At 47.6% G+C, this 22476-nt stretch overlaps 2 protein-coding genes across 2 annotated transcripts; both read right to left on the reverse strand.

Annotated features, from left to right (window-relative positions):
- Nucleotides 1–2382: 2382 nt before the first annotated feature.
- On the reverse strand, nt 2383–7782 carry BMP10 (bone morphogenetic protein 10). The gene is made up of 2 exons (XM_059870717.1): nt 7065–7782; nt 2383–3696 (listed from the first exon to the last, which is right to left on the reverse strand). The coding sequence occupies exons 1-2, from the start codon at nt 7396–7398 to the stop codon at nt 2753–2755; spliced, it is 1278 nt and encodes a 425-aa protein (XP_059726700.1). The 5' UTR covers nt 7399–7782; the 3' UTR covers nt 2383–2752.
- A 9932-nt stretch (nt 7783–17714) lies between these two features.
- GKN2 (gastrokine 2) lies at nt 17715–21158 on the reverse strand. The gene is made up of 6 exons (XM_059870577.1): nt 21024–21158; nt 20424–20477; nt 19801–19932; nt 19190–19300; nt 18260–18413; nt 17715–17952 (listed from the first exon to the last, which is right to left on the reverse strand). Exons 1-6 carry the CDS (start codon nt 21033–21035, stop codon nt 17861–17863), a joined length of 555 nt encoding a protein of 184 aa, XP_059726560.1. The 5' UTR covers nt 21036–21158; the 3' UTR covers nt 17715–17860.
- Between the last annotated feature and the right edge of the window lie 1318 nt (nt 21159–22476).

The raw sequence follows: 22476 nt of genomic DNA on the forward strand, positions 1-22476 counted from the left end.
ATGAACATCCAAGAAATGCCTTTGCATGGTTATGTTGAAAAGGCAAAGGCAGGATTTTGCTCATGAAGCTGCTGTGGGGCCCTGACAGACCCCCCTGGTGATTGAAACACCCCTCCCAGGAGTTCTGATCTCAGGTGCAACTGAAGGATTCAAGAGATGCTCAGTTTTCTCCCAGAACAGCACAGTGAGACACAGCTTTACTTCCTTCACCCCAAACTCTGGCTGAAATCCTCCTCCACCAGCAGGACAGTCCTCATTTCTTCATGAAGAGAAGATACATCAGCAGGCTGGCTGCCCCTGGTTCTGAAGGACCACCACTGGTATTTATTGGCAGCTTTACTGATCTTGTAGAAGTTCACACGCAGCTGATGAGATGACACAGGGCCTGTGTTTGTACCTGAACACTCCAGACTCTGCTGGGCTCCAGCAAATCTCTGCCAGGCAAGGACAGAGAGTGAATCTCCGACAGACCCAGAGGGCAGGCACTGCTCTGCTTTGCCATGTGCTCCCTTGAGAATTTACAGTGAGACTTCACATATTTATGGGCATTGCAGGGGGTTCTTTATTGGTTTTGAGGCCCAGCTTTCCCTGCAGAGCCATCGGTGCAGTCAGGGGAGGACAGGGGAAGGCAGGGAGGGCAGATCTCTGCCACGGCAGCGCCCGCAGAAATGAGATGATAAAAGCAAATGTCGGATTATCTCCCTAATGCTGGATTATCACTCCTAACAAGGTGAATGGCTTGTCTTGGCAAATGGCTTCAGAAGAATCGTGGATGGTTTTGAAAGGGTCTGTGTGGTCACACTTCAGCCGTTGGCTGCTGCAGCTGATGTCAGCAGAGCAAATGTCACACCTCCCTGAATTCCTGCAGCGAGCCCTGAGCCCGGGCTCTGATTGCAGAGTGCCTCGGGGGAAAGGTCTCTCAGGGCTGTCACTCACTCCCAGGGTGAGCAAGAAAGCAATATCACAGCCCAGGGTGCAGGCCACTATCTGCAGACTGCATAACTCTACAATAAACTACACAGCTGAGCACTTAGAGCTGTGATACCCCCGCAAGAGGAGCTGTAAATTGATGAGACCATACTCCAGAACTCCACTGAAATCACTGCAGTGAGGGAGCAGCTCTGTGGGCGAGGGGGTATCTGAGCCATGTGGAGCTTACAAGTCCCCAGGAAGTCAGCAGCCTCATTCTCTGTGCCACACAACTCAACAGAGAGATTCCGTGTAAAGCAGGATCAGTTTTATCCAAGTGGGATTACACACAAGCACAAAAATAAAACATTCTGTATTCTACAGTATATTACAAAGGCAGGCAGTCAATAAATAGGGCAATAAATTATGGGAAGCACAGAAGAGTATGTGTGAAAATGGGTGAAATTGGGTTTAGTTGGTGCATGATAAAGTCTTGGGTGTTCATTCCCATGAAGTGCTGGAGTGATTCTTTCAAAGACCCTTATCACTTCCAAGGAAGATAACTTTCCCTTAAAAGTGTAAAACAGATGCAGGGACAGTACAGGAGGCTCTGGAACGGGCTAAAAGAGTCAGCATCACTTACACTTTCCCAAGAATCTGACAAATTTGCAGCTTAGTATAAATAAAGTGACGGGTCTATTGTTTCTCAGCTCCGACACCTCCTTATCACCACGATTTGTTGCAGAAGAGTGGTGGAAACATGGCATGTGACTCCATCTGCAGAGTCTGGGGGGAGGAAATCCCTGTGAATCCACAGTCCTGCACTTACAGAAAGGGAGGATGCTCATGTCCCACTGGCACCCAGGGCTCTGCTGCTCTGCCTGGCACTGCTGGGCCATTCCAGTTGGATTGTGCAGCTGCATCTCACGGGATTTGCTGGCTGGGAACAGGCACTGCTTCTTAGCTGGGAGGAATTTCAAGAACAATTTTAGCTGGTACAATTCCAAGGGTTCAGGAAATTTATTGCACTTCCTTCTGCCACCGAAAGCTCTGGCCCTTGAGAGCCAACCCACGGCTGCTGCAGCAGCAAAGCCAGAGCTGCCTCAGAGTGATTTTGTAATAAACCTGCACAGGGGGAATTTATTGCCTTGGCCCTTGCCTGGCACTGCTCCTGGGCCATCTGCTTTCCTAAGAAAGATGGGAAAGGGAATGGTGCCCATCGGCTCCAGATGCCAAATCATCCCTGCCAGTTGCCTTTGGCTGAAACAGGGAAAGAGTGAAGAAAGTATTAAGAAAAAAGGAAAACAAACGACCTTGTTTGTGCCTTTGTGATGCAGGAGCTTGAGAATGATCAGGACGTAAGATCTACAGAGATAAATGAAGAAAAAATGAGCACGTGCAGACCTTTATGAAGATATTACAGAACACTGAACAATCTAGGTGTGATTGCCCATCACTCTTGTATCTTTAACAGCTCTGGAAAGCCCTGGAGATGCCAATCAACATTGATAAAGTACAAAAATATGCCTTTATTTCTGTGAATTTGGATGTGCCCTTTTGGCACCAAGAGCCCTCCCAAACAATCCAGTGATCAGCTCCGTGCCCTGGCAGGAGGAGAGACTCGGTCGCGATCTGGACAGCGAAGAGCAGCGAGAAGGAAGCAGAGGAACAAAATATACAATCCCTACACGACGTGCCCATTCCCCGTGGCAGGAAACATACCATTATCTGTACAGGCCTCATTAAATAACCTCATTAAATAGCAGATCCCAAATGTACAAATTTACAGACTGAATCATTAAATACTCCCCCCGTGCCCTCCCCGCGCGCGCCTTCCCTCCTACTATCTGCAGCCACACTCTGACACCACCATGCCCTCGTACTTGAACTTGTAGGTGACCACCCCTGCATCCAAGTAGAGGATGGAGATGGGGTCGAGTTTGGTGGGCACGCAGCAGGCCTTGGAGGCTTTCTGGGGGTTCTTCAGGTGAACCAAAGTCTTGACTATGGCGTGCTTGGTGGGCGTGACGTGCTCCGTCAAGGGGTAGGCGCACACCCCGTGGCACTCGTACGCTTCGTAGCCCGCCGGGGCGATGATCCAGGAGTCCCAGCCAATCTCCTTGAAGTCGATGTAGAGAGGAGTCTTTTTGCAGTAGTTGCCTTTGGCGTTCCTGCGGATGCGGGCGGTGGAGTCGTAAATGATGTTGGAGCGCATCTGGAGCAGCGCCTCCTCGCCGGGCTGGTCGTGGAAGTTGCCAACCTCCAGGTTCTCCAGGCCCAGGAACTGCTCGTGGTCAATCATCTCGTTCAGCTCTTCCTTCTCCTCCTTTCTGTCGTTGCTTTGGTCGTCGGAGTACACCACCAGCAGGGGCAGGTGCTTGGCCTCGGAGTTGATGTCGATGTCGAGTTTCCCTTCCCCGTTCTGCTCCTCCCCTTCCCTGCTCTCGATGTGAACTTCCAGCCGGTGCGTGGTCAGCCCTGCCCTGCGCCAGCGCCGGATGGCCTCGGTCACCTCGAAGCTCTCCCACTCGCTGCTCGTGCCGTAGATGTGCCTGGAGGCCAGGGCCACCATCTTCCTCTCCTCCCCAGCCCCCAGGTGGATGTTGTCCAGCACTTCGAAGATGGTGACCTTCCTGTCGAGCCCGTCGTAGAGCCTCTGGTCCCGCTCCACCAGGGTGTAGAGCCTCAGCTCTGCCATGGTGATCTCCTCGTGGTGAGGGATGGAAACGTTGAAGAGCAGCGGGTACCTCCGAGTTCCTGTCACGCCTATAGGGTGCGAATCCAAGTCTGGAAGGGACAGAAATCAAATGTTTTAGGAGAGTCAATGCATCCACAAACACACGCACCGAGGGTCATCCAGCGTGCTGGGTTTCACCTGGACAGCTCCAGGCACATGTTCTTTCAGCCCTTCCCACAGCTGGGCTTGGAAAAAGGGCTTATTTCAGAGGTTGTTTTAGATGTGTAAGGACTGCAAGGTCCCAGACATGCTACAGACCTGGATTTAGTGATCCTCCTCCTGGTCCCAGGCTTTCCAGGGACTTCCTTGCCAACTGAGAGGTTTACATATTAAAAATGTGCTGCCTAATAATGACATAGAAATCACTTCTAGGGTGCTGTGCAGCAACTACTCAATAAACAAGGGAAAACATTCACTGGTGCAGGCACTGGAGCCAACATGAAATGGACAACACACAGTCTGAAAACACAAGAAATGTGTGTGCTGCAGTGTTCCTGTGCTAGCAGGAATTCCCTGCCACTCAAACACCCCTCAGACATGGAAAGGACCAAGCACTTGGGGAGGGAAAGCTGCTTTGGAAGGTGTTTTACATCAGGAAGAGCAGGTGGTGACACCAGGGTGACCTGGCAGCCACAGCCACAGGCCCCGTGGGCTTGGGTGAGCAACCAGCTGCACTCAGCCAGGCCCCCTGGGCACCTTTAGGAGCAGAACAGGTGAGAGGGACAATGTCTGGTGTCACCTGGGCTGCCTGTCCTGGCTGCACAGCAGCATTCATTTCTTCCCCCAGCGCAGGATCTGCTCACGAGGGTGCATTTGCTGCCACCTTGCAACCCAGGAGGCAGATTGGGGCACAGAGGCTGGAACTGTAACTAATGCAAAGGCAAACTGTTTGTGACCTATTGCTCCCTTCATCTCTGCCTTCCCCAACTTTCCTGTGTTTGTAGAAAAATGGCTCTGATAAAGCCACAAGGCCTGGCCATGCTCCACCAGTGCACTTAGGCAAGCCATGAACTTCAGCACGTGACTTGTGCTGTTTGACTCCTGCTGGAGGCTTTGAGGCACCTTTTTCTTTGATTTTTTTTTTTTTTTTTTCACTTTGCATTTCATCATTTCACAGATAAAAAGAAAAGGGGGGATTCTGCTTCCATTTCCCTGCCAGTTGGTAAAGGTGGGAGCAGGACCCCTGTGCAGAGCCAGGGTAGGAGCGGACCCTGAGCACCTCTCACACAGTCAGGATGTGACTCTGCTCTCCAGCTGGGAAGTCCCTGGGGTCCAGACCTCCTGCTGTTTCCAGTACACCCTTGGGAGGGATGGGAAGGGAGATCTGGAGTCCGTAGGAAAAGAAGAATTTCCCTTAAAACTTTATTTCAACTATTAAGCACTGATTACAGCCCCATTATAACTAAACTGTCATGGTCCACGGGTTAAATCAAAGAGCTAATTCCAGCCATGCCACCTGGTATATTTCTATTATAAAGGATTTAATGGATAGTTATGAAACTGGGATTACTGCCAGTTTTCAGCAGGCAGGTGAACAAAACAATTCCATGCTCTGTTCCTCCTTGTCCTTCTCATTGCAAGCCATTAATTTCTCTATCAAAAGAGCTCTTTAGCATGAAAGGAATGGTTCTTAATTATCCAGACTTTGAGGACAGATGAAAAACATGAATTGCACTGTCCTTAAACTGCATGTATTTGTGAAGCTGTGCTCCCACCTGAGGTCTCACTTTGCGTCTTGCTGGTTTGGATTGGAGGAGGTGAGAGAAAATCTGAAAGGGCAGAAATTTAAGGTGAATTTTCCCCATTTGATGCATAAGTTCTGCAAGAGGCACAGCAGGACAGCAGGGAGCTGCCAGCACCACCTGGCAAAGGTCAGTCCGTGCCATTTCGGTGCTGCAAACCTGAATTTTTGCAGGTGGAATGATTTCAGATTTGCATCACTAAACCACAGAGTGTTTTATTCTTTACCACGCTGTACTTGGCAATCTTTGTGCTTATTTGTTTCTTTTTCAAATAGCACAAGATGAGAACAACACCTCCCACGTGTGTGCCTTCACTCCTGCTGCTGAGCAGACACAGCAAGGCCAGGTGGCCACCACTGCCTGCAACTGGTTTGCCACCAACCCTCCAATAAGTTCCTCCACACTGGAAAAGAGGAGAAGGAAAGGAACTTTAAATCCCAGTGCAGAGTCTCTTCACAGCAGAAACCCACTGCTGGAAAGGGTGCCTGGGCCTGGCAGGAGACAGGAGCAGAACAGAGCTTTGGGATTCTCCCCTGGCATCTCACTGCCCTGCAAAACTCAAGTGATTTCCACTCTGCCTCTCCTCACAGCTCATCATTTTGGAACTGCAAATATTGAGGAAAAAGCAATAATGTCTTTAGCTTCATTGATTAAATGAACAGAGGGTGAGAGAGGCCCCATGGCAGCTGGAACAGCCACGTGTGCCCCATGGTAACTGAACATGAACCAAAGCACTTGCATTTGCCACGTGGATTAATGGATACTTGGAATTGCTCTGTTGAGAAACGTTTTTAGTATAAAAATGTTTATCTAGTTTAATGTGTTGGTGTAAAAAGGTGTTGGCAAGTTATGGAATATTAGTGCTGAAGCCTTATCTCGTCGTTGTTGAACTGAGGGGATCGTGGAAGGAAAAACAGGAAAAAAGAGAGGGGAATGGCACGGGGTGTTGATAATGCCAGGGCTGTGTCTTTGATCCCTGTGTGGGCCATGCACCTGAGAGCTGGATTTGATGGTCCTTGTGGGTCCCTTTCCACTCACAATATTCTGTGATTACTAGGTCTCTTCAGGCTTTGTTTGTTTGTTTTTATTAGGATATAGTCTGGTACTCCAAAGGAAAACCTATTGGTTATCCAAAATTCCTCTTCACTTACTTTTGTGTATTTTCTGGACTGTGTGCTGATCCAAAGGAAGAAAACTTTACAAATGCCACAGGGATCAACAGTGACAAGGCATTAACAGGAAGCTGTACCTGGTTAAGCTCATAATTTTAAAATATTTCACTTGAAGATGCACTTTGAACAGTGTGTAAAAATGAGTCTTGCCTTAAATTCAAATATTACTTTAGGTATCCATTTTAAAAAATCGATCAGCTGATTACAAATGATGTTTGTCACTATGGGGATAAAGAAATTGATGAACTGAATACACTTGGTGCTGCCCCAAAATTAAAGATACACCTTCCCCCAAAACCCTCCAGCCTCCAGAGCAAAGGACAAGGAGTCTCTCACCACAGCTGGGGTCTGGGCAGCCCCGCCAGAGCTGCTGATTTCCAAGGCCATCCTCACCAAAGGCCTTTTCCCCAGCACGCTTCATGCTCCGTACCTGGTCAGGACAGCTCCCACTGGCTCTAAGGACGCTCCTTGCTATCCGTTCTCCCAGAGGTGAGCAGCTCTTACCTTCATTTTTGAAGCTCCTGATGATGTTTGCAGAAGGCATCGATGTCCTGTCTGTGGCAAACCTGTTGTACAGCTCTAGCATGTACTCAGGCGGGTCCACCTTGGCCGACTCGTGCAGGGGGATGTCGGAGAGGTTCAACGTCTTCAAAAACTCATTCTTCATGTTCTGGAGCAGCGTGTTGAAATCAACCCCATCCTGCTCGGAGAGGATCTCATCAAAAAGAGGCACGTCTTCCTCCAGGGAAGAGTGCTCCAAGCTCAGGATGGGACTGCAGGCTGCAAGGTGAACCAGGAGGGAGAGGACAGCCCAGAGCTGGAGGAAGACAGAATCCATGGCTTCGCCCGCGCCTCCAACCGCGCTCGATGAGCTCTGCCGCTGGTGGGGGCTCGGTGGCGGTTTTATCCGCTGGGCTGTGTCACAGAGGGATGACAAGTTTGGAAGCTCTTGTCTTGAAACTTGTGATCCGTCCTGCCTGTCTGCCCCTTCCCCCTCCCCAAAACCAGGTCTCGGTAATTGGAGCTCGCTCTCCTCGATGGCCGCCTTGCCTCTCTTATCTCGGCCAGTGGAAGCTGCTCACCAGATTTGTTGCTATCTCGCCATCCCCTCTCCCTTAATGAGCGTTTTGTAAACATTCTGCGCGGGACCCGCAGAGATAGGACAAGTTTCTCCTCAGAGAGGAGCTGCCCTTCCTTTCTCCCTCCCGGCAGCTGACTTTGCTGTGCGTGAACCGTTTCCATCCGCGCGGATTTCAGGAGAACGCCAGAATCCCACGGAGCCTCTCTCCAAATGCACCCATCTCACACCAAGGGCAAACAACAGCTCCCTCTGCCCTTCTCAAAACTGTTTTAGAGTCAGGTCTTTATGCTAAGAAGGAATTTCTTTGGGAAAAATTCTGCAAAGCCTGGGAGAAGAGCTTGGGTGGTACCAGCAGGCCCTGGATGCAGAGGAGAAGAGCTCAGGGTGAGCAAGGAGAATCACATCCATCACTAGCAGGGAGTTGGGCTTGGTGATCCTCCTGGGTCGCTTCCAACTCGAGGTGTTCCATGATTCCGTGCCTGGAGTCTTTGCAAATGATACAGAAAATCTTTATTTCGTTCCTCCTTCACATGTGACTTGGCAAATCATGGTTATACTTCATTTAGTCACAGCACTGCTAAATAAAAAATTATTGAGGACACACAAAGGCCAACAGGTGACTCTGATTTCAGGTTCTCATCAATTCAAACAGCTCGGGGACACAGTGAGGAGAACACAGAAATGACTCTGCAAATACAAGTGCCACAATTAATGGTGCTTTTTGTGTTAGTGTGCAAATTTCAACAAAAAGTGAGCAGTGTGTGGGCAAAAATTGGTCTGGTTCAGAGATAACAAAGCCCACTTAAATCCCCCTGTTCTCCACAGACTTTCCAAAGTGCTCTTGCTTTGGCAGCGTGGCCAGAGCTCGCTGCCTGTCCCCGAGGGGTTCAGCACTCAAGATAAAGAGGCATTTCTGCTCGTGCTGCAGAGCTTTTCCTTGCAAGCACTAACAACTTTACCCAAGGACTAAACCACTGCCCTGCTGGCTTTTCTGGACTCTGCTTTTTGTCTGAGCACATCCATTGATGTGCTGCCCCATCTCTGCAATTTTCTTCCTTTGTCAATTGCCCAACTCTATCACAAACAGCCACAGCAATGAGAACCATGCTCAAGGCATGTCTGTTTTAAATTCATCCTCTAGGTTTTTATTTAAAGACCAATATTTTTGTGAGAATCATGTGCAGTGTGGCTGTCATGGAGGCAGACACTGACATGGTATTTTAACCTCATTTTATTCAACTTTTCTTCTTTTGAACGCGGGAAACCTGATGCTAGAGGAAAAGGGTGGTACTGAGGTTACTGCTACACCACATTAGAAGCAGATACTTGAGCTTAGCAAGATTAATTTAGACCTCACTGTGGAGTTCATGGCTATCTAGAAATCCTGCACAGCTCTATCAAATCTGATCTTTGCAGATTTTGGCTTTCCAGAGCTGAGCACAGAAATCTTGGGGAAATTTTGGAGCAGTTTGGTCTTTGGCTTCTGTTAATTAAGAGAAAAGTGCAGTCTTCTTTTTGTTGATGATTCATCACCAAATTCAGATCTTCACTTCCACAGGAAGTGAGGTTAACATGAAAACCCCTGAGAAGTGCCTTAACTCTTCGATGCAGCACAGCAGTGAGCCCTGTGAAGGAAAGGTTTTGGGGCTGCTTGTCACAGCCAGTGACACAGGACATTTGTCACGAGGGTGAAAATGCCTCCAGAGTGTTTCCTTTTTCAATGCTTCAATATTCATTTCAATATATATATATATATATATATGCAGTTATTATTCAGTGAAAGAGGTCATTGTCAGAGCTGCTGCTTGCTGCTCACATCCATGCAGGGATGGGGGTTTTCTGTGAGGTTCAGGGCTGAAGGTTTTGAATTCAAAAGGATTTCTGCAGCATTTGTGGCACTCTGAGTGTTTCAGTTGAGTCTCCTCTCTCACTGTGAACACACTGAGTATTTTGGGGTCTGCAGCTGGCCCTTGGTCAGAGGCTGAGTGAAATTCTCTCTGTTACTCTCTTGATGCAGGTGAGCAGTTCCAGAGCTGGAGGAGCTTTTCTAGGTTTTCCCCCCTTTTCTCTGAACGAAGCCTCAGCCTGCAGTGCAGCCTGGGTCTCTTGGTGCCAGCCCTGAGCAGCATCATTCCAGCTGCTCTGGGGCTGGGCTGGCACCTCCCTGAGCCCTGCTCAGCCCAGCCACCTCTGTTCTGGCCCTGCCATTTCCCACCTGCAGGCATGACTGTGTGAAGCAAAAAGCAGGGGTGAGCACAGGGAACTGACACCCATTTCCTCACCCACTGTGCCTTCTTGCCTCAGTGGCTCATTAGGAGCACAATTCCTGCTCAGACATTCCAAGTGTTGTCGCATTTCCGCTCTGGTTTTGATAAGAAGTCCTTGAACAATGGCAGAGTGCAGGGGTTGTACACAAAGCAGCTTGTGCTGGGTTTCCTGACTTCTTCCATGTAGCCCCTGCTGGGGATCTGCCAGATGAGGGATACCCAGAGAGCACATCTGGTACAAAAGCAGCTCTGATATAAAAGCAGCTTCCTGTTTCCTTAAGCTGCAGGCTGATGATTTTAACACACTGATAATTATTTTTTTTAAACTGAATTGTGCAACAGAAGGGCTTTATTTCATGTCACTGAAATGGTTTCTCCTTTTCCCCCATATGCACTGCAATTTACAGTGCCCTAGAAAGAAGTTGCTTTCCAAAAAATCAATGCTAACTAGATCACCTGAGGTAGCTGGAGAGGGAACATCATTAAGCATCACTGCTGAACCATTAATTAATTAAAAATTAATCTGTAGCATCAACAGTGACCCCATTTCATCAGCAGTAGGTGCTCATTGGGCAGCCTGGGTTGCAGAGAGGCCACAGAAAGGTCCCTTGGCCAAGGGACACACGAGAACCAGAGGGTGTGATGCCCCTCAGGAGAATGTGAGGTGGGTTTGAAGCATCCTCACCCTTCCTTAGCCTGGTTTTTGGGAGAGAGGAACACCTGCCCTCAGCCAGAGGCTCGGAGCAGCCTCAGAGGGGGAACCTTTCCCAGGAGAAGGTGAGCAGTGTTTGCTTTGTGCCCCCCTGGGCTTTCTGGGCATGAATAGCTCCCCAGGGGATAAAAAGTCTGCCAGTTATACAGTGCCACATCCAATTTCCCCACATGTGGGTTTTGGTTCAGCAGTCTGTACCTTCAAAATTTCATTCAATTGTTACTGCACAGTAGGCTTCTTTTAAAATGTGCAAAAATGTTTATCTGGTCCTTTTTGAAATATTATTTTTCCAGGAATTTTGGGTCAAGGCTGCTCCCTAATCAGGGCCCTCAGTCACACCACTGCAGGGAAGCAGGAGAGGGATGCAAACGTGCTGTAGCAACCACAGCATGTGATTTGAGGTTTTCCAAAATACAGGGATGGAATTATTGCAAAAATGCCCCACAACAGTTCCTGTTAGGAGATAGCTGTGGCATGAGGTAACTGCTGGGTGTGAGATGGGAGATAAAGAGGAGTGTGACACTGACAGTGTGATGAGCTTGCAATGGAATAACTAAAATTAGTTTCCATTCCTGCATCTGCCCAAGTCCTTATTTCTGTATGCCTTGGTTCATGGCTGCTCTGGATTCCCTGTCCATAAATGGGCTCTTCCCAGGGGCTCTATTGCCATTTCAGAGGGCACTGGAAAATGAAAGGATGGTATTTATTGGAAGGGTGGGGGGGAGAAACATGGCAGTGCATTACAGCCTGGGTGATCAAGAAAAAAATCAGGGAGAAGAAGGAGAGGAAGAAGGCTGGGCAGCCAAAAGGACAGGGATTCCTTAAACTGAGTGACAGCAGCTCCTCCTGGCCCAGGGAATTCCTTAAACTGAGTGAGAGCAGCTCCTCCTGACCCAGGGAATTTCTTAACCTGTGTGACAGCAGCTCCTCCTGGCCCAGGGAATTCTTTAACCTGTGTGAGAGCAGCTTGCCCTGGCCCAGGGAATTCTTTAACCTGTGTGACAGCAGCTCCTCCTGGCCCAGGGAATTCTTTAACCTGTGTGAGAGCAGCTTGCCCTGGCCCAGGGAATTCCTTTCCCTGTGTGAGAGCAGCTTGCCCTGGCCCAGGGAATTCTTTAACCTGTGTGAGAGCAGCTCCTCCTGGCCCAGGGAATTCTTTAACCTGTGTGAGAGCAGCTCCTCCTGGCCCAGGGAATTCCTTTCCCTGTGTGCCACCAGCTCCTCCTGACCTGCAGCACCACTGGCTTTGTGTGGGGAGCCCAGGGCACACAAACTACCTGCAGGGCCTCTGGAAATTCCCTTTTGCCCACCTTCCATCCTGCTGAGGTGGCAGAAGCTCCAGGGAGGGACTCCATCCATGTGCAACCAGAGCAACCTGGGCTGGTGGTGGGTCAGCAGCCACGTGGCAGCACAGGGACACGAGGAGAGGCTGAGAGCTCCACACCAGTGCAAAGCCTGAGGAACTGAAACAGAAAGAAAAGAGCTGGGAAAAGCAGCTGGGCATGGCCTTGCTGTCAGTGTCCTGTCAGCCACGTGCAGCAGAGGCCCTGGAGCTCCCAGCTCCTGGTGTCCTTGCTCCTCCAGCAGATATCTGGGGGAGCTGCCACTTCCATGACTGGGCTTTGCACTCAGCTGGGAAATTTGTAGCACCCCCCAAGTTCACTGCCCAGCCCATTTAAATGATAGAATTTATCCTTTTGTCATTTATGGGGTGGGAAATGTCTCAAATTTTCTTGATTTGTCTCCCCTCCTGTGAGCTTGGTACATGCCTTGGTAAATATGGACGAGTCTCTCATAATGTTAAAAATGTACTACCTGTTCTGGTCACACAATTTATTAATTAATAAAGTTAATTCAAGCCTGGTGAGACATGGTCAAGCCCAAATCAATTCCTATTTGATATCTTCACACAGAGTGAGAGCAGTGCTAATGAGCAGAGAGGAGCTGCTGTTTAATCCCAGGGGTTTGGACTCTGCAGGCTTCTTATCACACTCCCTTCACAGAGCAGTTTGACAGAAAAAGGTCAAGAGAAAGTTTTAATTTTACATTTTTGAAATTCTTTCTGTCATCAAGCAGTTGTTTTGTGGTGCTTTGGTATTCATGTGGGTGTTACACTCCAGGAAACTCTCTGAGCAGCTCAGTGACACTGACACAAACAAGATTGCAGAACAAAACCTTTCAGAAGCCTCCCAGACTGGTCCCCTCTCCTTGGCAGCTCCATGTCCAAGCAGGTTTTTTGAGGGATACCATTTAAAAGCTCTCACAGCCCTAAATGAACAAAGTTCTTGGGAATAATCTCTAAATTTTGTCCTTGGGTTTGAGAACTGAGGAGTCCAAATCTTCAGCAATGGGGCAAAAAACCAGACTTGGGTCAGCAGAAATTATTTTGCTGACAATTATGATTAATAACATGGAATTATTAAACTGACAGCTTGAGTGCCAGGCAGAGATGGAATATTTTCTGGCAGTGTTAGCTGATATCTCAGCATGAGATATTAATGACTAAGTCAACAGCTTGTAATCACATCAGCAAAACATGAGGACAAATTAGACAAGCATGTCTAATATTTGCTCTGTTTATTTAATGTTAGGGCAGGAATCAGAGAGGGAAATAAAACTGTGCATAGCAGTAGAGAAGATTGATTCATTAAAAAATACTTTTTTAAGTTTAGCCTTAAAAATTCAAAGATGAAAGTGCATTATATTCTGGTTTTTTTTGTAACTCTGTGACTGGAATTTTACTGGGTAAATTGAGGTTGTCAGAGGCCTCTCTCTGCTTCGACTGCCATGCAGCTGAATTTGAAATTTTGTTTTTTCCATCCTTTTTTTTAAGGGAAACTGGCTCAAACACCTCACTAATTTTGACTTCAATTGCAGCAAAAATTACAAATATATGTTCTGTTCCCCCTGGTCTCTGCAAATTTTGGCTGGGATGCTCAGAGTAGCTGTGCCTCAGTCAGGGGTCTGCCAGAGCTCACAGGGCAGCTGCTGCATGCTCCTCACCTGGAAAATCTTCATCTAAACAGACAAACCGAAGCACTGATCCCTCTCTGAATTTCACCAGCACATCCAAAGAGCTTTTTTCCTTGGCCCCTGTTAAAAAACAGCTCACAAGAGGCAAAGCAAAGAGGGTCCAGTGGCAGCAGCTCCTTGGATGTCTTTACAAAATTGGGAATTTCATGGATCCAGGCTTGGTTTGTCAGGAGCTGTCACAGCAGCCTGATGCCCACATCAGTTCTCATCCCAGCAATTCCAATCTGATTTTTAAAAGATGTTTTCTCCTCTTTCAGCACTGCTACAGAAGGATTGACATTTGGTTTTCTACCCAACAAAAAGCAGCTGGAGCAACCTTGAGTAGGTTTGAATTGCCATCCTCTCCTGGCACACACCCTCAGAAAATTAAATAAAGTGGGAACTGCCTTTTGGTCAGCTGCAAAAAAGGGCAGAGAAAAGGACTGGCAGGGCTGTGAGAGACACAAACCCAGCAGAGGATGTGGCCATGCAAAGGCAGTCTCATTATATAACAGAATATATAAAGTATATAAATAGAAATATATTTATATCCTTAAATATTTTTATATTATATCATATATTTTATTATATATTTATATGGTAACATTTTTTATAAATATATCTAAATATGTAAGAGAGAAAAATTAAAATCATGAAGAAATGAAGAAATAGTTCAGTTAATCACCAAATGGGGTGTGATTACAAGTGAAAATAAACATCCTACTGGATTGGAAACCTGAAAGAATGAATTCTAATGCTTTGTCCCCAACTCAGATTTTACCTCCTGGGGAACAGGGTGTCAGGCTTGAATCTGTTTTATTTTTGAGCCGTGGTTGGCTGGCAGTCGCTGGTTTTAGCCCATCCCAGGGGTGCCGAGTGCCGAGGTTGCTGTCACCATTTGCCACCTAGTGGACAATGGAAATCTCTCTCCAGTGGAAAGGAATAATTGCACCAGGATCGGGGTGTATTCCTTGGAAACCCGGCCTGGCCCACCGGCCAAGACACTCACAGGCAGCCACTGAGGCACACCCAGGCACTCCCACTGAGCCCTCCATGTGTCCCTTCCAGCTCAGAATATCCTGTGATCTTCCACATCAAATAAATGCCCTGCTTTCTACAGAACAAGCCTGGCTGGGAGGTTAGATGATGTGATAATGTGATAGGTGAAGTTAGATAATAACCAGGATGTGCTGTTTGGTGGAGAGGAGCTCTTGGGAACATCAGGAACTTTCAAGACACCCAATCTCATCCTGACACTTTCTCCCTCCCCAGGCTCTTCCAGGCAATGTGTTTTTAGGATCTCAGCCTGTGCACTGGCTCCCTTTTCATTTTGGTGACAGCTCTGGGTTCCAGAGGCAGCAGGGCAGCCCTGCCCCTCTCCTGTGCAGGTTCCCAGGGGCTGTGCTGATCCCCAGGGGCTCAGGTTGTGCTCAGTGCCAAGGAGCTCCACCTTGTCCAGCTGCACACTGACCTTGGGAGGTTATCAGGACCAGCTGTGGCCTTTGTGCACTGGGAACACAACTCCACCATTGTTCCTGGGCTGGCTGCTGGGCCCTGGGTGCCTCCCATGGAAATCACTGGGAATTTTCCATCCATTCCCCTGGAAAACCTGGCAGTGCAAGAAGAATCCCAGTGGATCACAAGGCACAAAGATCCTCTACCAGCAAGGGACCCCCAGAGATATTGGTTCCAAATGAGCTCCAGGCCAGCAGGTGTTTCACACCAGACAGAGCATCTCTAGTTAACTGACTGATGGAATTAAAGGTTTAGTAGGTAAATATATTCACCTTATGGCCCCTCATGGCAAGAAGGGCATTGAGAGCATGGAATGGAGCTGGGAAGGGTCTGGAGCCCCAGGAGAGGCTGAGGGAGCTGGGAAGGGGCTCAGAGGGAGACAAGGAGGCTCAGGGGGACCTTGTGGCTCTGCACAGCTCCTGCCAGGAGGGGACAGCCAGGGGGGTCGGGCTGTGCTCCAGGGAACAGGGACAGGAGCAGAGGGAACAGCCTCAGGCTGGGCCAGGGCAGGCTCAGGGTGGATATTGGGGAAAGTTCTTCATGTGGGGGTTGTAAAGCTCTGGCACAGCTGCCCAGGGCAGGGCTGGAGTCCCCATCCCTGGAAGTGTTCAAAAAATGTGTGGAAGTGGCACCTGGGCATGTGGGCTGATGGTGACCATGGTGGTGGTGGTGGTGGGTTGATGGCTGAACTTGAGGAACTTTATGAACTTAAACTTTTCCAACCTTAAGAACTCCATGATTCTGAGATTTCCTTCACATCATGAACATTCAGAGCTGACAGAGGGGGGATTTAAAGGCTGACATTTTTAGACTGCAGTTACTTCAGGCAACAACTGGATCTGATCTTCAGGGATATTTTACCTGTTGCTGATTTTTACCTCTTTGGTCTTTCCCTGTAGTCCAGTTTTAATATCAAGCACCTGCAAGATAAGAAAAACAGATTAATTATAATCCCAGACAGGTCCATAAAGCATATTGTAAACTGTGGCCGAGTCAACAAAGAATGAAATGGCAGGAAATAGCAAGGGCAAATACACTATCAATAAATAAAATATCAAACTTCTGTCTCCTGCCCAAGTCCTTTCCTCTGGCTTGTTCAGAGCTGGCTGTACATTCCTGTTTGCCCTGTGATTAGTTATTTTAAATCAAGAATAAATTTCTTTTGCTCTGCAGCCTTTCTAGCATGATCTTTGTGGCTGTTGGTGATACCAACAGGGAGGCTCAAGGGCTGTGAATTCAGAGCTGCAGTTTGGGAACAGAGGGAAAACTTATCCAGAGGAAAAGTGGAAATCTGTGGGAATCAGAGCATGGGCACACGGGTTGTGTGGTTTATGGCTCTTCCCATGCTTCCTCCTCTCTTTTGTTAGGGGCTACATCCCAGGGGGTGCAGGAGCCCCACCACTTCTGGTGCTGCATCCAGAAGTTTCCCATGAGCTGGACACTGGAGGTAGATGGAGAGCTGAAGCTTTATTTACCAAACAACAAACACAGAGGTCAAAAAGCAAACTTAATATATAAAAAATATATTCCTCACAGGCCTGACTGATACCATGAGACTACAAACTAAAATGGAATCTAGAAGGATTATTCTTCCATTTGTGAGGAAGGCCAGGACCACTTCCTCCCTAGCTCAAAATTAAATGGCAGCTAATGAGGTATTGAGGCTGGTTTCAGGGTCCACAGAACACAGAACAACTATTCCTGGATTTAATTAACAAAGTTTGACCCTCCAGAAACATTTTTTGGACCACCAAGAACCTGCAGCCCATCATGAATACAATTAATCTAAAAGAACAGCTTCACCATCTGATGAAATGCTCTTTTATTAAAGAGCAGATGGTTTGACCAGGAGCCTGATTTGAAAATTACAAACTGCAGACCTGGGGCCATTTTCCTCCAAAGGAAGTTCCTGCCTCTGGCAGCCACTCAAGGCTCCAATAAACAGCAAACATTCAGTCTGCATCCCCAAAACACACAGGCCCTGGAGAGAAGGCTGTGAGAGTGCAAGCATTCCCTGGGATCTGCCCCAGAGCAGGCAGATCCCTGCCCCATCCTGATTTCCATCAGCTCCTGACACAAGGACACCTGGGACACTCACCAGGTGGTCCCAGCTCTTTGTGCCATGGTGTGAAAGGAAAACTTTATTCCAAGGCACAAATCTCAGGGCTGGGACAGTGTCCTCTGCCCAGGCTTGGAAAATCTCTGCACCCCTTCAAACTGCTGCAAATTTCCTCTGGCCCTGCAGGATTCCAGCTGCTTTGCAAACGTGTGCATCTGCTGCCTCCCTTTACCTTCATTCACCTGCTTGCTCCCTCCCCCAGCCATCCTACACAAGGTGAGCCCACACCTGAAGCTGATGCCAAAGTGAAGTTCTCCACTGGAAAAATCTATTCTCTTTCTGTTTCTTCTCTTTATGAAGCACAAACCAATGCCTGGGCCATGCTGCAGCCCCAGCACAGGAATGGACCAAGGGGAAATTTGTCTTTTCTGCAGGACAACTCACAAGGCCCACAGTCATTGTGTTGTGATTTTGGGCAGAAGAAACAGACAAAGCATTCTATTTATTTATTTAAAGCATTCTATTTATTTGTAGGTCATAGGCTTGTTATGCATCAAAGCTTTGCATGGGCAGGTAGAGCCTCGTACCCGAGTTCTGTTCCAGCTGGAGACCATGGCTGCCATCATTAAAACATGCAAAAAGGCCACAGAAATGTCAAGATCCAGTTGCAATGAGTTCTTCACAGATTTTAAGGCCCAAAATGCTTGGAATGCCGGCACTGGCACAGCTATCATCATTTGCTGGTGCTAAAAACCCCAAGGAAAGGAAGATAGTATCAGTACCAGTATTTATATCAGTTTATACCTCTACCAGTGTCTCCTTACCAGATGAGATCCCTGTATCCAGCTAGGGAAAGTCCCAAATACACAGATCTCAATCCCCACTTATGGCCCTATTCAAGGCTTCTGTTTGTCTCAGAACTGTGCAGAACATTCGTGGTGCAACTCAAGGGGAAGAAATGTCTGCACAGCTCCAGGGTACCAGGGGGATTTGTGTTCAAAGGGGAGGAAGGTGCTCTGGGGCAGGGCCACAATGCCCTGACCTGTGACTTACGGTCAGTGGCCACCAGCTTGTAGAGAGGCAGCCCCGTGCAGAGCTTTTCAATCTGCTTCCCATAGACAATCCAGTCTTTAAAATTCCCCAGCCTGGAACTGCCAGGTTGGAACTTGGCCCACACATTATCTGGAGAGTATACATCCCTCATGGTCTGAGAAGAAAAGGTTAAACACATCAGAAATGTAACTTACCTTCACTCTACTGGGACACCCTTTGAGAAGGCTCCCAAACCCCAAATCACCTTCCTTTGCCTCACAAAAGAACATTAGATAAAGAAGCTTCATGCTTTTAAATAAAAAAAAAAAATCAATCTATTCAGTAACAAAATTCAGTAGATACTAATTGTGCCAACACAGCAAGCCTGAGCTGTATTGCCTGCCATAATAAGTTATATTATTGGCACCAAGTTTTGCTGTAAATGTGCTACTGGGCTGACATAAAACGGGCCAGAACTCCAGTTCACCTCCAGGCAATACTTCCAGTCTCCTTCTGAAACCTCAGCCTGAATAAGGAAGTCAAAATCTGGTCAAAGTAAATTGAGCTCTACTTTCTGTTCTGAAAAAAAAATAGATTTCAAGCAATGTCAAGGTCAAAATATCAGCAGGACAATGAATAAAGGGAAAGTTTGCCTGGACTTATGTTGTGATCACCTTGAAATGGCCAGATGACATCAGGACAGGGTATTGTACAGCTCGAGACACCTCAACAACCCCCTGTGAAACTGCAGGGGGGCCATGATGGTTCGTTATCTTAAAAGAATGTTCTGCGTGATATTCCCTTCGAGCTGTGTCTTGTCAGAACAGCTCCATGCTTGCTAAGACAGCACAAGTCATTCCTGAGCTGCTTTAGGGGCAGAGTGGAGGGTGCCCCTCACACCACAGCGCTCCCACCCCTTCCCTGCCAGCAGAGGGCTCCCCACGAAGTCACCTCTCTCTCAAAAGCCAGGCGCCCAATCTCTCGCAGGTCTGGGATGATGTCCTTCCTTATTTTCATGATAAAGCAGGCGTTTCGTGAAAACAGCTTGGTGGCAATATAGCCCTGGGATGGAAAGAATGAAGGTTAAATCATCAGAAATGGCTAGTGCTGACATTAGCTGGTGCTCTCTACTCTTTGGGGCAATCCAGAAGGAACAGCAAGTGGCTGCAGAGGCTGCTGCTGTAGAATGAACGCAGTTCCTTTCTCTCCTTTGGGGAATGGAGCCAGCCTCTCCTGGTGCCTGTCCCTGAGACTGGAAGCATCATTTCTGACAGATTTCTGCTGCCCATGAGTGCTGGCAGCCCATCCCCACCTCCAGCCCCACTGAGGTCAGGGACCTTCTTCTCTTCCAGGATCTGCCCCCACAAGATTCATTACAAGTCTTTTAAACTGCCCTGTCATATGGGTGGAGAAATGAGATAGCCAAGGAGGAGGAAAGGTGCTGGGAGTCCTCAAAGAAACAGCATTCTGGGACAAGATGGGGTGAGAATACACTACAATAATTTCTGATTTTAAAAGCTTCCTCAGGGGTTAATTTGAGGCAGATTCCTGGATTTACTCACATGTGGGTAGTCAAAGATGGTGTCAGAGGAGTACACGCCGGAGCGGACGTGGACATTGACGATTTTCTCCTTGTTCTGGATGGTCATGGTCCCAGTGACATAGTTGCTGAGGGGATCGTGCAGCAAAAAGGTCTTTGGTAAAAAGCACAAAATCAGTGTTCATCACCTGGCTTCCATCTTCAGCAGGCACAACAACCCCCAATGCTTTCTGCTTCATGTAAATACCAAGTCCCTTAAGAACCCTGGTTCTTGGGGTTTGGTATTTACTGCACCCTGGAGCAGTCTGAGGAGGCTCTTGAGATGGAGGTCAGTTATAAAACAGGCCCTTCTGCAGGCTGGGGAAAACCTGCAAGGGACAGCCCAGTCATTCTGGGCAGCAGGGACTGGCAGGAGACTGCTCCAGTCTCCAAATGTTTGAGCTAAGGGGACCTCTGTCCCCCTGACTCGTTACTTTGCACCTGTACAGAACCCCTGGCAAAAGCTCTTTTTCTCTACACTTGACAATAAGCAACTTGTTGGTTTTAGTTTCTTCTGTGGTTTTCTTCCTGTTCTATCCCCCCTGCCCAGGGATCCAACCCGCTTTAAACACTCATGTGCAGGACAAGGCTCATCACTCTACTCACGTTCAATGCAGAAGTCTGAGCCCAAAAGACTCCCAGGCAAATGAGCACTGCAGCCTGTAAAAGGAAGCAGAATTCTCACTTGTCACAAATACCTGGCAGTGCCATAAAAACACCCAGTCCATGAACTGAGGGAAGGAGCTGGAGCATCAGTTTGAACAATCACCCACTCAGCATGTATATTAGCTGAAAACAACGGCAATTCCTCATTGTAAAGTTTTTGCTATCAGGCTCTCCTTTGCCTGTAGCTGAGAAAGCAGAATAACCTAACCATGGCATTTCTGAAGTTTTCAGAAGTCCCTCCTTGATGCCATATTACCTCTTGGTTTGCCTCTGTAACTGCAATCATTAAATCATAACCAAACCCCCCTTCTGAACTGTAACCAATTCTGCATTCTTTGCTCAAATGAGCCTTCCACTGACTTTGCTGACCCAAGAAATGCAAGTTCTCCTCTTCTCACCCAAAATAAAAACACATAGATCATATTATTGTGCCACTGTATTGTACCACTTACTTGAGCATCTTCTCTATCCTTCTGCTTTTAAAAGTGAGGAACTTACATTATTCAGTATTAAAAGTTTAACAGAAGTGGATATACTCACAAATCTCTTCATTTTTCTTTCAGATGAGAGCAAGAGGCTGCAGAAGGTAAGAACGCAAGGAAATCCCAGAGACCTTCAACTTTTATATCTTGCAGGAGGTGTGGGAAACACTTGACAGAACTTCCTTCATGACTCGAACAAGTCCATATCTATATGTCGTAAGCCTCCTATCTGAATTTTGGGTTGGCACAGATAACCTGTCCCAGATATATTTAAAGCACTCAGTAAGTCTCAGTAAATCAATCACTCTGCAAATGGCCATTATTCACTGGTTTAAACTTTAGTATTGCTGGTTCTATTTTTTTAAATATTTAACAGGATATTGTCTAGAATTAAATGACATTGGGAATAACACTGCTATTTATTCACACAAACTGCATTTTGTCTTCTGAAACACAATCCCTAACAGTCTGATTGACAGTCTGCAGAGAAATGCTGGGAAGAAACACCTGTGCCACAGTGGCCTCCTTGTCAGCCAACAGACCAATTCTTCAGCCATTTCTTTCACTGAAAATATTGGATGGAGCCCTGAGCCACCTGACAGTGAGTGGCATCCCTGTTGATGGCAGGGGGCTGGAGCTGGAGGATCTTTAAGGCCCTTCCAACCCAAACCTTTGTGGGACTCCATGATTCCATTCCATTCTGTGTGCAGGGACTCTTGGCAAGAGGTGCTGCTCGTTTCTGATCAGTTACCCCCATGGGCAGAGCACACGAACTGAAAGGAGTGACAGAGTTGGGACCAACAGCTGTGCCTCACAGGACAGCCTGGGGCACTTCTGGCCTGCTCAGCTCACGAGGGAGTGACACGAAAACCCAGAGGCTCCGTGCTGTGCACAAGGTCACAAACAAAAGGAGCAGGATGGGCATTCCCCCTCTGAATCCCCACTGATTTCTGCATTTGGTGAGAATGCCAACGGCCACGATGTCTCCATGAGAATGTTCTCTGGTGTTCCCAGGTGACTGTGGCCTTGCCTGGACTCCTCCTCATCTGCTATCCTGCACCAGCCAGTGCTGGCACTGGATGAATCACACTCTGCTTTCTGCTAGAAGGTCATAATCAAGGCTGGTTCCCTCCCAATAAAACAAGAACTCAAACTAACAGCAAACACCTTTCTGTAATTTCTCTTATCAGAAAAAAAGGAGAAGGAGATTGTACAGAAATATCTCTCAGCAAACAGGCCTCAGTGGAAAAAGAAAAAAAGGAAATTGCACACATTTGCTTTATGCCACCTAAGTCCACATGAGAAAAGGCTATCTCAAGTGTAACAATGCTGTGCTGCTAAGCAATATATCAGAAACCACATAAACAGATATCAAATTCTGCTAAACTCAGACTGATTAGGCTGATGTTGCACTCCTCTTGAAAGCTGGCTCTGTCCCTTCTTCTCAAAAGATTCTTTATTTTTAAGATTACAGGTATGGTAGAAATACTCACAGGAGATTTCACAGCAGG

Source organism: Haemorhous mexicanus, chromosome 30, assembly GCF_027477595.1.
Source record: "Haemorhous mexicanus isolate bHaeMex1 chromosome 30, bHaeMex1.pri, whole genome shotgun sequence".
NCBI lineage: Eukaryota > Metazoa > Chordata > Aves > Passeriformes > Fringillidae > Haemorhous > Haemorhous mexicanus.